Source organism: Cornus florida, unplaced genomic scaffold (genome assembly GCF_030987335.1).
Source record: "Cornus florida cultivar Cherokee Brave unplaced genomic scaffold, ASM3098733v1 CherokeeBrave_3.0.0_Hap2_Chr02, whole genome shotgun sequence".
Classification (NCBI taxonomy): domain Eukaryota; kingdom Viridiplantae; phylum Streptophyta; class Magnoliopsida; order Cornales; family Cornaceae; genus Cornus; species Cornus florida.
The window spans coordinates 23287728-23302567 of NW_026775572.1; the positions used below are offsets into that span (position 1 = coordinate 23287728).

Genomic DNA, 14840 nt, shown 5'->3' on the forward strand with positions numbered 1-14840 from the left:
AAATTGTAATCTTCAGTTCAATTTTATTTATCTTTTCTGAGTGTAATTCTATACCAGTATGCTATATTTGTCAGACTACTATCAGTAATTTGTAAGTTTCTTTCAGTCATTCTCTGTTATATTAATATAAGTTTGATTTCAGTTACATTTACTTTTGTTTATTATATATCTTGGTCGGTTTTTTTTTTTTTTTTAAAAAAAAAAAAGAAAAAGAAAAAGAGAAGAAGAATAAGAAATTGTGATTAAAGTACTTTTCTATTTTGTTCCTAATAATCCTATTTAATTAAAGGGTAAATTACACTTACCTCCCTTGATGTTTGGACAAATCTTACATGAGTGGAGCGTATGATGTTTATTATTCTGATATCCCTCAAGACTTAAAAAAAGTCAATTATACTCTTATATGTAATGTATTTTTATACTACAAAAAATGTTATAAAATCTAAAAATATCAATTAGTTTATCTCATTTCTTTTATTACTTTCTCTCTCCTTTCCACCACGGTTACCCTCTCCTAAAAAAATATCTTGTAAATTAATAAAAAAAATAAAAAAATGAGTGTAAGGGTAACATGATCATTTTATGAATTTTTTTTTACAAAATTTGATGGATAGGAGGGTTGTTGAACATAAACCCAAACCTGAAGCGAGGTCAAAGCAATAAATCTTAAACACTCCATTTCTGTGAGATTTGTGTAATTTACCCTTAATTAAAGTGTGCGGGATTTCGTTGGATTAAAATGATACTTTTTATTTTTAATCTATCATCAAGGTAATATATATATATATATATATATATATATATATATATTTCTTAAACTAAAATCAAAGTACTCGATTTTATTTTTCAAAAATTGAATTTTTAGTAAATTGAACAATTGTTGGAGGGAAATTAAGTTTTAACAATGATATATATATATTTACCATTTATCTTATTACATAATGCATACTTATCATTTTATTTTGTCTATATATTTTCTTTGTCATATCAAAATTTCATCTTTCAAAATTTTCTAATTTTTTGAATTATATTTTCATCATTTCATATATCAAGACTAATATTGTAAGAAATATATTACAATTAATTTACAATTTTTTTGAATTTTAGTTTGCTCATCTCCGATTTCAAAATTTCCCCTAAATTCCAAACCATGAAAATGATAATTTACAGTATAATGTAAGTTTGCTGCTATTGTGAATCTACTAGTATAAAGTATCATAATAATAAATAAATAAATAATGACTATAAAGTATCCTAAAATTAATATAACGCGAATTTCCGATTGAAAAATAATAATAAAATAAAAATAATAAAAATTATTTAATTGTAGGGCATATAGAGTTCATACACACTGAAGACACGCTTCTGTAGAGAAGGGAGAGCCAGAGATGGAGGGCGATGTCGTGATGGGCGGAGCAGACAATGGAGCTGTCGTGGTTCTCTACTCTCTCTCTCTCTACTCTCTCTCTCCTTTCTGCTTTTCTGAAACCCTAACTTTATGTATAATTCATTCCATTGGTATTTGCAGGAACTGGACGAGATGAAGAAGAGGTTGAAGGAGATGGAGGACGAAGCGGCCGCTTTGAGGGAGATGCAAACCAAGGTCGAGAAAGAAATGGGTGCCGCCGTACAAGGTATTTTTCGTATAATTAATTATTTTCTTTTATAATTTTTAAATCTTTGTGTTTCGTTTGATATTGATTGAAGTTTTTTTTTTTTAATTTGGTTGTTTGTTCAATTTCAATACAACATCAGTCAAAATCATGTGATAAACAAAAAAAATTAAAAAATTAAAACCAATAACGAGAACAAAAGCAATAGAATACATGCATAGACAAAAAGATGGATATTCTATATCTTTGATTTCATTTATAGGGTTTAAAGGTCACAGTGTTTTTTTTCCTTCTAAAATTGACAATAAAATTATTGCCTATAACCGTTTGAAAATGTGTCCTATTATTGTATTTTAGCCTTTTGTGAGCTTCCGTCTGGGTAACACATACCATCAAACCTCTGTAATAACCAATGTGGGTACCCAAATCAGATTTTGTTATTTATTTATTTTTTTTAACATGACCTTAACAATAATAATTTCCCAAAAGTGCTCTTGTCACACTGGTTCTCATGGGCTTTATGTAAATTTGCTATGAACAGTTCTCTCTCTCTGTGCTTTTTTTTTTTTTTTTAGTGTATTTATTTATTATAAGTATATGAACAGGTTTCACCTTAATAAAGTACCAAATTGAGACATTACATGCTAGACTGCCTGCTTGAATTTGATTTAGAGCTCATTTAAGAATTATCTTGTTTTTGAGCTAGGTCCTAGGTGTTGTTTGTATAAATGAATACGGGTTGAGATTTCATTTTTTAAGTTATGTTTCTTTGAAGTCAGTACAGAGAAGGCAGATTTTTTACAGTGCTACTTTTTTTAAAAAAAAAAAATTTATGTGCTAATTTAGCCTCCATCTCAAACAACTATTATAAGTGAGAATCACGTGGGTTCACTGGTTGTTAGGGATGGCAATCGGGTGGGCTTGCAATGGGGCAGTGCCAATTTGGTTTTGAAGCTCTGTTGGCAGTACTGTATCAGATTCACTTGCGCACCTCCAAGTACTCATTATTTTATCCAGCTGAATTTAGATTTGCAAATGTGAAGGAACTTCTGTCAATTGATTGTAGCCTTTGTAGGACATTGGAAAGTCCACCAGCATTTTGGTGATTTGTTTTCCTTTGTTTGGCATTTCTGATAGCTAAAGAAGTAAGAGCGCCAATCACTATCTAACTTGATTTTTATTGATATGAAATCCAATCCCACTTTGACTCCATTGTGGGTTCCTGATAAAAAATGTCAACAGCTTTTTGGATCCTTTCTGATTGATAATCAATAAGATTGAAATATAGTTTACTGTAATTATATTAGTTAATTAGACAATGCTGAGGATGAGATGAAGATAATTGTGTTTGCTTCTATTCACCTTGTATGAGTTGCTGCTTGATGCTTCTCTTTATTTACTACTAGTAGTGGTGGTGGTGGTAGTAGTAAACAATAATCACAGATAATAACAGCAACAGCAATAAGAAATACATATTTAATAGCAGTAGTAGTAAATATAATAACAATAAGAAATACAAATCTAATTTTATCTGTAGATATCTTCTGCACTTTTCTGCTGCTTATTTTCTCTTATTCTTTCTTCACATTTCAGATCCTGCTACTGCAGCTGCTAATCAGGCAAATAGGGAGGAAGTGGACTCTCGATCAGTGTTTGTTGGCAATGTGAGACTGCTTCTCATATCTAATTCATGACCTACAGTTGTAGAATTCCATATTAGATTGCATATATTTTTCATGATGTTAAAGTCATTAGCCCTTTATTTTGTTTTCCATGATATTTTATGTCAGTCGGGTTCTGTTGTCGGTACTACAAATTAGTATACTTGCATTTGTTTAAATTGATAGCTTTTAGCTTTTAGATATGGTTCTGTGTGTTTCTGTTTTTCATACTATGCTTTTCATATTGTAGGCAAATTATTGCATGTTTATTTACTTGGAGGTAGGCATTGTGTTCCAACTTCTACCTGGCTATGGTCAGATAAAAGGTTTTGCCTGGACAACTGCTGAGATTTCCTTTGATTTACTCGAATGAATGGAAATTAACCCGTTTATTAAGCAGATTGAAACCCAATTATTATGGAGCCAATTGCCATTTTTGTATTGTTTACACGTGTCCAAGTATTGTGTGTCCGGCACGGGTACTTCACCTACTTTTGAAGAGTCCATATAACATAGGGAACAATTCTGTATGTATGTATCTGCAGTGGACAATGCAAGTATGCGGAAGGAAATTGGTGTATGCAAGGATTTTTGTGTGCTTATTAGATCTTAAAATTAGCACCCTTCTGTAAAGCTTAGCTTTTCAGTCTGGACTTGGGAAGTGTAAGCCTCGTAAGCAGATTTGTAGGTTTTTGAGAAGAATAAACTTTATATGGCCTAAGAAAATCCAATGAATGGGGAGTCGAAGGTATACCTTGTCACATTTAAAAGAAAAAAAAGATGGAATTGTATTCGTTTAATACCTTTCTTTACCATGGTGTTCGAAACATAGATTAAAAGATTTTAAACTATATAAAATTTTCATTCCATCTCTCTGTTGCATGTGTGTGTTGTGTATGTATGATTCTTTTTCTTCATAGATATTATTAATCCTTTGCATCCTTAACTCTCTTTTTCCCCTTTCCACGTGTTATTGTCAAAATTGTTCCTCTGTTTTCCTTGTTTTTTATATTGCAAAATTAATGCTGATGAAAACAATTGTAAAATTAGTGATCTCTATTGAATGGTTGCTTAGGAGTCTAAAACCTCTTCCTAAGGCTTTCAATGCTCTTCTCTGGGACCTACACCCCATTCTAGGATAGTGAAATGTCTTCTCTCAGGCCTTTGCATCTGAAACCAATGGTTGTTATTCATTCTTGGGATGGTAATTGAGTGGTGAGTTTGGTGGTTTTCTTAGTTTAAACTTCTTAATTCCCATGAATAAATGAAAGGATGCAAAATTTATATCTAACACTTCCTTTGCAAAAATTATCTAGAGCTTTTACTTTTCTGAAGAGAAAGTTATCAATGACATTATTTTTCCTGGAATATTTGAAATACCCTAAGATGGCAGTTTCATGATGACTGTGGCTTTCTTTTTCATACATTCTAACCAGACAAAAATATGAATTGACAAGGACTGGTAGTTTTTTTTTTCTTCTTTTCCCCCGAAAGGTAGAGTAGTAGGGTTGTGACATAGAGATTTGAGAATGACGGAGTTGGTGTGGGTAAAAGGTGTCTATGGTTGGTATTTAGGTACTGTGAGTCTGAGAGCTTCAATCGGAAAAAATAAAAATTAAGTATGTATGAGACAAAAAGGAGAAGCTTACCAGCAGCAGTGACACTGGTACCAGAACTGTACATAATTCTAGAATTCTGAAATTTACCCCTTCCACCTTTCGATTGACAATCAATTCTCCTCAGTTTTATTTTCTTCTCCTTTCGTCTTTTGGTTAAAAAATCTCAAAACTAAGAAAGTTACTCTTCTCCTGCTGTATAAATCTTTTAGATATAAACATATCCTTGTACTTTCATTGAGAACTGGAGAGTGGGAGATTTCATTCAACTCCTTCAGGGACTCACTTCAGAGCATAATCCAGAGTAGGGAGAACTTCCTTTTCATTTTTTTGTATTATGAATAATTGCTGAAAAGGCTATATAAACTAGTCTATTTTTAAATGTCATGCTATGTCCCAGAGGCCACAACAGTAGCTTGACCCTGTGGTTTTCGTCTAGCACCGTCAATTTGCTAGCCTTGGGAGACCAGAATTACCTCAGCCACTTATTTTAGCCTTAACCTAATCATCGGACCTTCTTTTCCTTATCTGGCAGTTTTTTCTTTTTTTGCTGATAACAACAGCATTTTCTGGGAGGATCAACAGAAGATCAGCAATTTAGTATGTATCTGCGGTTTGTCTAAGAAGAGCTAAATTTTCAACTTGAAGTTTGGCATGTTTCCACCAATGCTAAAAAAACAACATTGAATGTTATGACCAGATTTATTTGTTCAATAACAGATATGATTAGATTATTCTGTTGTATTTCGTTTTCTTGTCATTTTTTGAATTTTAACAATTTTTTTTTTCTTGTTTCAGTTACTGATTTCTTTTTACTCTATGATTTCTATATAGTGTAAAGAATTGGATGAGAGTTTAAAGTTTACCTTGGAGTATAATGTGTTAAAGTTAATTAATGATGTGTTGGAGTTCTTTCTTCTTCTTTTTTGGTTTAAAATCCTGCTTTGACTTCATGTTTGACTGCAATCGCAGGGTTTGACATTATTCTGATGTGAAAAATTCTTGTGCTAGCCAAAAAAAAAAAAAAAAAAAAAAAAAGAAAAAAAAAAGAGAGAGAAGAAAACAACTGTTTGGACAGAGTTAAGCAAAAAGAACAGGGAAAGAAATTTACCGGGGAAAGAAAAAAAAGAACGGAGAAAGAAATGGTAATGTTGGAGGGTGAGAGAAAATACGAAGACTAAAATCCCCCCAAAAGTAAATCTAAAAAAAAATAAGAAATGAGAGAAGATTAGACACTTAAGGTTAGGAAATATGATAGTGGAGAAGTTGGAAATAAAAAACAATGAGGGAAGAAAGAAAAATCGCTGAGCCAAAATCTTACCTTATGGGGAAAAAAAAAAAAAAAAAAAAAAAAAAAAGGAAAAATGAAGTGAAGAGGGGTAAAGAATAAATTGAGTGATCAAAGTGAGGAGTTATTGTATAAACTTGAGTTGGAATGAACGGGAAGCATGAGATCATGATCCTCAACCGGAACTCAATCAGCTTGGAGATGTAATGAGCTTTTGAAGTGTGAGACTAGCCATGGATCTATGCTGTCTTAATAAGCCAGAGCACTGCTGTTGCCGGAGTGCAATGCGCAGATACTGTGCTGTTTATGGTGAGGGGTCTTTGATCTCTCTCTCTCTTCAATTATTTTGTTTCCATAGTTCTGATAAATAGGGATGCTCTTTTTCTCTCTTTCTTCTCTATGATTCTTGTTTTCGATCTACCATAATTAATGATCCCTAGTAATAGACACATAAAAGAATGAAAGTTGAGGATAAGGGCCTCAAGCAAACTTTTAGCATTTTGGAGGAACAATAAGTTAAATTTTGAGTAATGGTGCATTCATGAATCATGATAGTTAAATGTGGATAAAGGTACATGAAGGTCCCTGTTTTTTTGTAATAGCATATTTTGTAAATAATAAGTGATTCTTTATGGTCGTTTTGTCATATTTTGAATTTTTACGTGTACAAATTTAATTTGGAGTGCCCTTGTTATGAGAGCATGGTTTATGAAGCACTTGACCCAAGATGGAATAAACAAAGCATTATTAGTATTGATTGGATCTTATGTTAGTTTCATTGGAATGACATTAATTTCCTCAAAAACTACACACCTAAATATTTTTTGTTAACCATTGGCCTGCTTCAAAAATCAAACCGTTTAAGCTTCCTAGGATTTCCTTCACCCTCTTTTCTTTTTTACTGTCCTCATTTGTGTTGCAATTTGTACCTCCACCCATAGGAAATTTATTTGGATTGGAATTCTTTATATTGGATGGCAGGTAAACAGCTACATGTATTTTATTGGTTTTTGTTCCATCACGAGATGTTGTGAAATGGTTCTAATTTTCTCTGACCTTTGTTTGTGTTCAATCAAATAAAGCTGCCTTTCTATGGTTCAGGTTATGGGACGCTGTATTTCCCCTCTGCTCAGTTTCTGTTTACCTGCTGAATTGTTCGTTTTATAAATAGAAGTGTTAGGGCTCTGTTATCTGGAGTATGTTGACAGTGCTCGCACTCCAAAGGTTTTACTTTTATATTTTTTTCTCGATTTGACAGGGTGGAAAACCACTACACCAGCCAAGATTGGGCAGTTGAACTGGCCCTTCCAAGCATTTTGAACTCTTGTCCTCTTACAAGCTAGAGTAGTTCATTTATTATTATTATTATTATTATTATCTGGAGGAGTTATTGTGTTTTGCTGCTGAAACTGATCTGCCAAATTTGATTTGCAGGTGGATTATTTATGTACCCCTGAGGAAGTGCAGCAGCATTTTCAGTCATGTGGCACCGTGAATCGAGTTACCATACGGACTAACAAATTTGGCCAACCAAAGGGTTATGCTTACGTGGAATTCGTTGAACCAGAGGCTGTTCAAGAGGCTCTGCTGCTGAATGAATCTGAACTCCATGGTCGGCAATTGAAGGTTGAACCAGTCCATATTCTTTGTTTCCCTTTTTAATAAATAAATAAAACCCTGTTACTTACCAAAAAAAAAAAACCCTTTATGATCCTGAAGCTGTTAATTTTAATTGATTTTGAATACATTAATTTTTCAACCACGTGCCCTCTTTCAATATTGTTGCAGATATCAGCTAAGCGAACAAATATTCCTGGCATGAAACAGTTCCGTCCACGGCGTCCAAATCCCTACTCGGGTTACCGATCCAGGACCCCATATATGCCTCCTTATTTCTACTCTCCATTTGGATATGGGTAATGTTACTATGGTTGTTTGTAATGCCTTCTCACCCTTATAATGGATCAACTTTGATGCACCAACCAGCTTTTGGTTTGCCTGGACCCAAAATGTTGAAGTGTTCATTTTTTTTTCCCCCCTGGTTGTTGCAGGAAGGTTCCCAGGTTCAGAATGCCAATGCGTTACAGCCCCTACTACTAAAAGTTAGTTTTTGCTCAGGATAAATACTTTTGCTACTTGATGGGTGGATATCCTTCAAACCTTTCCCTGTCTGTCTTGCGAATTCGGGAAGATGGAGTGGTCTTCGTGACACTTGGCCAGAGTGTTGGCTTGTGTGAGGATCAAGTACTTTGTTGGGTTTGGTGGTAAACATTGTAATTATGATGCCTAGTTATGTAATGCTGCTCACTTACGTGTTTGAACTGCATATGTGGTTTTATGACGGTTTCTAAATATCAAATTTGTATGGTCAGTTGAGCTTGCAATGCATTATCAATTTGCTTTAAGTTAAAGCCTTTGATATCTGCTGAGTTTGGGACATGAGAGAACTTAAAAGGGTTCAATGAAATGTTTCTTATCTAACCTTGGGTTTGTTTTGTGGAAGCAGAAGGAATTTGATTACAATCTCTCCATTTCTGTAAAATCCGGAATGAAATTTAGTTTGCTTGCTTGCACTTGTGATTTAGTTGGCTCTTAGAGTATGCTAAGATGCCTACACATTAACAGACTGCTAACTTTGATTTTGAATTGATTGTGGCCAGGATAGTGAATGCGAAAGTTGAGATATGGTTGCATATGCTCCGGCCCTTTCTTGAGCGGCTTTTTATTTTTTCGTTCTTGCCTGAAGCAAGACATGGGAGAGATCTGTGTCATAAGATGGTCAAGTAGCTCGACGATCATTGCCCAGATGCTATGCTATGTGATGCTTTGCCATGGCAAAGCCAAATCCAGCATGGTAGCATTTGGTAGTGGTGGATGGTCAATGGTTACGGCACAGGCATAGGCATTTGCACATTCTCAGTGCGTTCAAGTGTTGGTTCTGGGCATAAGTGTTGCTGGGACAAGGAGTGATATCAAGGTGCTATTGAATAGGCCGAGCCCTAATTAAAGACCCAATGAAACAGAACAGGCCATGACTTGGGCATTTTTGGACATGGATGGGGCTGTGGTATGCATAACAAAGTGGTTCTGGGCATAGGCATGGATAGACATGACAGAGTAACATTAGGCCAAGTTAAAGTCTTAGGGGTTACCAACGGGCTAATTACTTAACATTATCAGTCTCTTACTTCCCAAAAGGAGGTCAGGGGTTCAAGTCTCAGAAGAGACAAGTATGTATGAGACCACACATACAAGTGTTCTAGGGGTTAATTTGTTGTGGTCCGCTTTGAATCCACACATTCAAGTGTCCTCACACTTGCAAGTGTCGTCACAATTACCTTCTCTTGGGATCCAGTGTCCTCGTTCACTTGACCCGTGCTTATGCACACCCTCATTACCAGTTGGGGATTAGTTTTAATACCATTTGTCAAGACTACCCTCATTACCAGTTGGGGATTAGTTTTAATACCATTTGTCAAGACTAGTTCTGTGGTTAAACACGGACTTCCTTTGCCCCTGTTCTACTCCAATTTGGTGATTTTCACTGCCTGTCGGGATTTAACCGGAACTTAAAAAGTAACCTACCGCTTTATGTTTAATCATTCAGGTAACACAAATATTCAATTAGTTCAGACTTGTTTAGCACTAAATTGGGGGCCAAGGCAAAAACAAAAAGTTCTATAGTTGAATTGAGGACAAATGGTTGGTGTAACCATTTCGTAGGGTTATTTAGCCATTACTAGGGTTGGCATATAGGCAACCTTTGGTAGAGTTCGCAAACTTTAAAATTCCTTGCTGCCAAGAAGAATAATGTTTCGGTTCTGTGAATGCAATTAGGGGTTATATATATATATATATATATATATTGTGGACAAGATTTGGCTGATGCCTGATACAAAGGATTTTTTTTTACGCAAAGCAACAAAAGTGTGAGCAGCAATGAATGCTAGCGCACCATCATTCACCAAAAAAAAAAAAAAAAAAAAAAAATCAATATATACCACTAATACACACACAATATACCAAAAGTGGTCATTTATATTTTGTCAGCGAAGGAAATAGATCTACGGAGGTCTGAGCGAGGTTATAAAGGGAATTTAAGCACTGTTTTTTCAGAGCCTAAATCTTTGTATTGGGACTCATAATTTCCTTTTACATGTCAAAATCAGCCCACTTTTACAGAGGCTTTTGGTGAGCCTTTTATTTATTAAAGTTTTTTATTTCCATTTGCAGCCTAAGTATTAAATATTTTGAACCTTATTGATTTAACTGGGATCTGCTAAGCTTTATTCTCTTGATACCTTTTACCCATGTCTTGGGCTTTGTAAATTCACTTATTTTATGTTCCATTTGTGAATAAATTGGGAATTTCAATGGACAAAGTTTAGAATTTTCAGAAAAGGATAAAAAAAAATATATTTTTTAAATTATCTAAGATGAGCTCGACATATGAAATAAGTGAATTACACAATTTTGATTACTTAAAAGAATATTGCGTTTCAATCTTCTGTTATAACGAATTCTTTACTATAGCGTCCTTGTATGCTTAGCTCAATTTATTCATGTTTGATTATATTATTTTAAGTTGGAAGTAATGGTATTGTGATTTGTCTATAATTACATTATCTGGATTAACTTTGTATTACTGTACCTAAAGGAGTGAGTGAGATGGTTAATTAAGCACACTTTAACCTCTTAATGATTGGTATTATTTAAAAGTTAACAGAACTTGATTTAGTTATTTGGGGTACTTGAATTATTTAAATAGGGTCAATGAATTCTTGTGACTTATTTTTATTTATTATCTGGGAATTATTAAAGACTAATTGAGGAACCATCCACTGTATGGCTATATGTATATAACTACATATATTAATGATGGCAATAAGCCAGTCAAACCTAATCCAAAATAGTGGAGGTAATAACGACAACTAACAATAATGCACTAATGTGACTTAATAGTGTTAAGTGAATTATGAGTCTAAATAAACCATTCACATCAAGGAAAGAATTTAGTTTAATTTTTAATGATTTTGAACTAAATTTCTTTTTTTTTTTTAAATTTTATCAGTTTTAATTTCAATGTTCTAATTTTATGTTTGACGATGGGCAAATTAAATTGTTAAGCTGATTTGGTCATGCAAAATTTTAAAAAGTGGAATCTTTTCCTTTCTTACATTTAATAAAAACGACTTATCAAAAAATAATTTATATTTATTAAAGATAATAAATCAAAAAATTTAAATAAGATAATTCACTTTAAAAATTTAACCCAAAAATAAAAATCATTACTAGCCCGATTATCAAACTCCAATTCCAAGTAAAAACAGATTCGGAATTGTTGGAAGAACTATTTGGGAAGAGATTTTTTTTCAAAGACTAAAAAACAAAAACATATTTCAAAATTCATATGGTTAACAGTTTTTTAGTCTTTAGAATACTCTTTCTGTTCCAAAAAATTTCAAATTAAATATTTAAAATTTAAAAAGCAAATTAATAACTTTAATTAACTTTCTATATATGGCACACATGTCTTTATAAAAAAATTTACTATCCAAATAAATATTCTTTCGAGACAAGAGTATGATTTAAGAAAAACAAAAAATTAAAAAGTCACTTTTTGAAATACTATGTAATTTGGAAAACAGACAAACAAAGACCTTTATATATTGTTAGTTAATCCCTCCATTCATGTTTATCCAATAATGGTCTCCTAGGCCCCAGCAGGGCCAGCAGACCATTAATTACCACTTAACCACTCATTTCTATTCCCCAATTCCAAAATTAAAAAAAAAAACATCAAAATCCCACTAAAACCACCCCTTATCTTTACAACACAGCAAAACAAAACCATCAAATCAAATCCACCAACTTCTTTTAATATAATTTATCATTTTATTAATATTCCATTCCCTCTATTACACTACACTTCTTTTTCTTTTCTTTTTCTTTTTTAAAACAAGAATTTACACATCACACAAGACGACAAAAGCCCTGCAAAACGACACCGTATATCTACATTCCTACACATTCACACACCATATCCATGTTTTTTTTCCCTTCTCTCTCTCTCTCTCTCTCTCTTCCCATATCAAACAAGAGTCGAGCATGCTGAAGTTTGTGGGTCCCACATTGCCGGTAGAAGGTACTTGCGCCCGTTCACTCCGTGCGCATTGTAGCTCGCACCGGTTATTTTATCCACCAGTACTTGACCCGGATAACCCGGGTACGCCCCGGAACCGAAGGCACCCGTACAAGCCGAGACGGCCTCTAACGGCGCCGTTGGAGGACCTTGAAAGTAACCGTTATTAAACGGATTGGTAACGGCGCCGGCCAAAACGGTGGCGAGGTTGATGATCATGCCGTCAATTCCAACGTCTCCATTAGGCGCAACTAACGGCGGGGTTTGTGGGCCGTAAATGGGTTGGTGGAAGGGCCACGCGCACTGACCCGGACACTGGGTCTCCGAGTTACCAACCCAGGCGTAGGCAAATCTGGTCCTCCCCCGGGTCGACCCATGGGACCCACACCTCATGCAAAATCCTTCAACGGCGACGTCCTTGGCCGTTAAAACGACGTTGACGGAACTCACGTGACCACCTTTCGAAGCCAACGCTATGATGTGCCAGTTTTTCAGGGACTTCCCGAGAGAGTAATTTTCGACGAGGATTTGATTCGCTACGACGAGGGTGGACGAACCGCGCTTGTACTTCTCGGTGGTGCGCCACCATGATGCGGCGGAGGGGAGTGGGGCCCCGCTGGAGCTGAGCGACTGGAGGAAGTCGACTATTATGGATCGTTGGATGGGGGTGAATTTCCCGTACCAGATGAGATTGACGGTGATTTTGCCCTTGAGAAGAACGCCGTTGTGATATTTGAGAATCAAAGGTTGTTGTTGCACGAGAGCGGCATCAGAGGGTTCGATGAAGGTGCTGACAGAAATGAGCAGTAGTAGAAGAGAAGAGAGTGTGGCAAGACGGTAAATAGGAGCCATATCAGGGTGGAAGATAAGATATTCAAAGATATTGTAGGGAGAGAATAAGAGTTGATAGGATTGCTGAGTGGAGGAGGAGGGTATTTATAGTGGGTATGGATGCGGAGACAGCTGTAGAAGCAGAGGTGTCAATTTCTGGGGCGCCACGTGGAGGGAGGTGATTGGGTGTGGAAAGGGTGTTAATTGCCAGGCTGTAAGGGTGTGGATGACGTGGTGGTCTACTAGCTAGGAAAGGTCTGAGTGGTGATGGTGATTTTGGAGTTTGGACTCGATGGAGCCGAGGTTGATGATGGACTTGATCTGTGTATGCCCTCTTTGTCTAATTTAAGTGTTATTTTTAAAAATTGTGACTTTAATTTTTAAAAATGATATTTAATTTCGGACAGTGTACTGTAAATTTGCTCAACTTAAAATTTACTGAGTTTAAAATAAAAAAAAAAAACAATTTTAATAATATTTGTTCAATTTGTGTGTAAAAATATTAACAGGTTGTATTTTTATCAATAAGTGACCACTTAATAAAAATACACCGTCAGTAAAAATTGTTCCGTTAAAAAAAAATTAAAAGAAATTAATATGGGTGGGTTTTCAATTTTATTGAGGGAGGTTGAATGGTGTGTGGGACAATGAAAATGTTTATGGTATATACGCATGCGTGGTGTAATTGTGTGTGAGTGAAGGTGATGTGATTAGACCGGAGCGGACTGATATTATTGAGTGAAGAGGGGTAGCTGAAGCTAAAGCTACTACTGTGGCTATTACACGTTATGGGTTAGCAGAGGCAGAGAGTATGCTACTACGTACGTACGAACTGGTAACTGATCCATCTGAAGTACGATCCTCGTTGTGGCTGTAGGCCCATCCTGTGGGTCCCATCACTCTTAGCTGTGTTTGATCATTGCATACTGTTTCGAATCATGAGCTTCAAAGTAGCTTCAAGTTGGAAGTGTTGATGAATAACTTGAAATTATTGGTTCTAATATTTGAACTGCAAAAAAAATATATTTTAAAAGAAAAATTATTGCAAGGATATAGTGTGTAAGCAAGAAAATTTCAAATTTTATTTTATGCATTGATCTTAATAAATATTTAATTTTATCCTCTCTTTTTTTTTTTTTTCTTTCTAAATAGAATCAAACAGATATGAATGTAAATATACGTTACTAGGTTGTATAAACATTTATTGTCCAAAGTACTAATGAAATATATGTTACTAGAAATATATGTTACTAGATTGTATAACATTTATTATTTTATATTAATAGAATTTAACAAACTATTGTAGACTGTAGTTTTAAAAATTGCACAAAAAATAAAATAATCAATTCTTCATTTTAAGGAAAAAAATAAAGGAAAAATTACATATAAATGGAGTTAAAGTTTCATATTTACTTAGAGACTGAGTCAAAGTTCCATATTTCTCTAAAATGGATTGCTGAGGTGGCACATAGTTTTTTACTGTTTAGAAAATTGTGGTGCCTAAAATGCCCTTCCCTAACAAAAAAGTAGTACCTTCAATTCAAAAAAGTAGTACCTTCGCGGGTATTTAAAAAACATGGTACCTGGACACCAAAAAGTAGTACCATCGAAGAAAAAGTAGTACCTTCGCGGAAGGGTATTTTAGGCACCACAATTTCTAAACAGTAAAAAACCATGTGCCACCTCAGC

The 14840-nt window shown here is 34.6% G+C and overlaps 2 protein-coding genes across 3 annotated transcripts; one reads left to right on the plus strand and one right to left on the minus strand.

Annotated features, from left to right (window-relative positions):
- Window positions 1-1338: 1338 nt before the first annotated feature.
- LOC132294265 (polyadenylate-binding protein 2-like) lies at window positions 1339-8659 on the plus strand. 2 transcript variants are annotated; one of them, XM_059792057.1, is made up of 6 exons: window positions 1339-1436; window positions 1529-1634; window positions 3207-3277; window positions 7613-7804; window positions 7967-8094; window positions 8230-8659. In XM_059792057.1, exons 1-6 carry the CDS (start codon window positions 1389-1391, stop codon window positions 8276-8278), a joined length of 594 nt encoding a protein of 197 aa, XP_059648040.1. In that variant the 5' UTR covers window positions 1339-1388; the 3' UTR covers window positions 8279-8659. The 2 variants fall into 2 exon arrangements, with proteins under 2 accessions (XP_059648040.1, XP_059648042.1); XM_059792059.1 differs by lacking the exon at window positions 1339-1436 and adding an exon at window positions 5863-6487 and having other exon boundaries at window positions 1615-1634.
- A 3372-nt stretch (window positions 8660-12031) lies between these two features.
- Window positions 12032-13222, minus strand: LOC132294266 (protein EXORDIUM-like 2). The gene has a single exon (XM_059792060.1). It carries the CDS (start codon window positions 13170-13172, stop codon window positions 12270-12272), a length of 903 nt encoding a protein of 300 aa, XP_059648043.1. The 5' UTR covers window positions 13173-13222; the 3' UTR covers window positions 12032-12269.
- Between the last annotated feature and the right edge of the window lie 1618 nt (window positions 13223-14840).

Excerpts from the sequence above, each read along its gene's own strand:
- LOC132294265 (XM_059792057.1), top strand. The coding sequence starts at position 1,389 with ATGGAGGGCGATGTCGTGATGGGCGGAGCAGACAATGGAGCTGTCGTG. Across the intron at positions 1,437-1,528 it reads CAGACAATGGAGCTGTCGTG|GAACTGGACGAGATGAAGAA; the intron begins GTTCTCTACTCT and ends TGGTATTTGCAG. Across the intron at positions 8,095-8,229 it reads TACTCTCCATTTGGATATGG|GAAGGTTCCCAGGTTCAGAA; the intron begins GTAATGTTACTA and ends TGGTTGTTGCAG.
- LOC132294266 (XM_059792060.1), bottom strand. The coding sequence starts at position 13,172 with ATGGCTCCTATTTACCGTCTTGCCACACTCTCTTCTCTTCTACTACTG.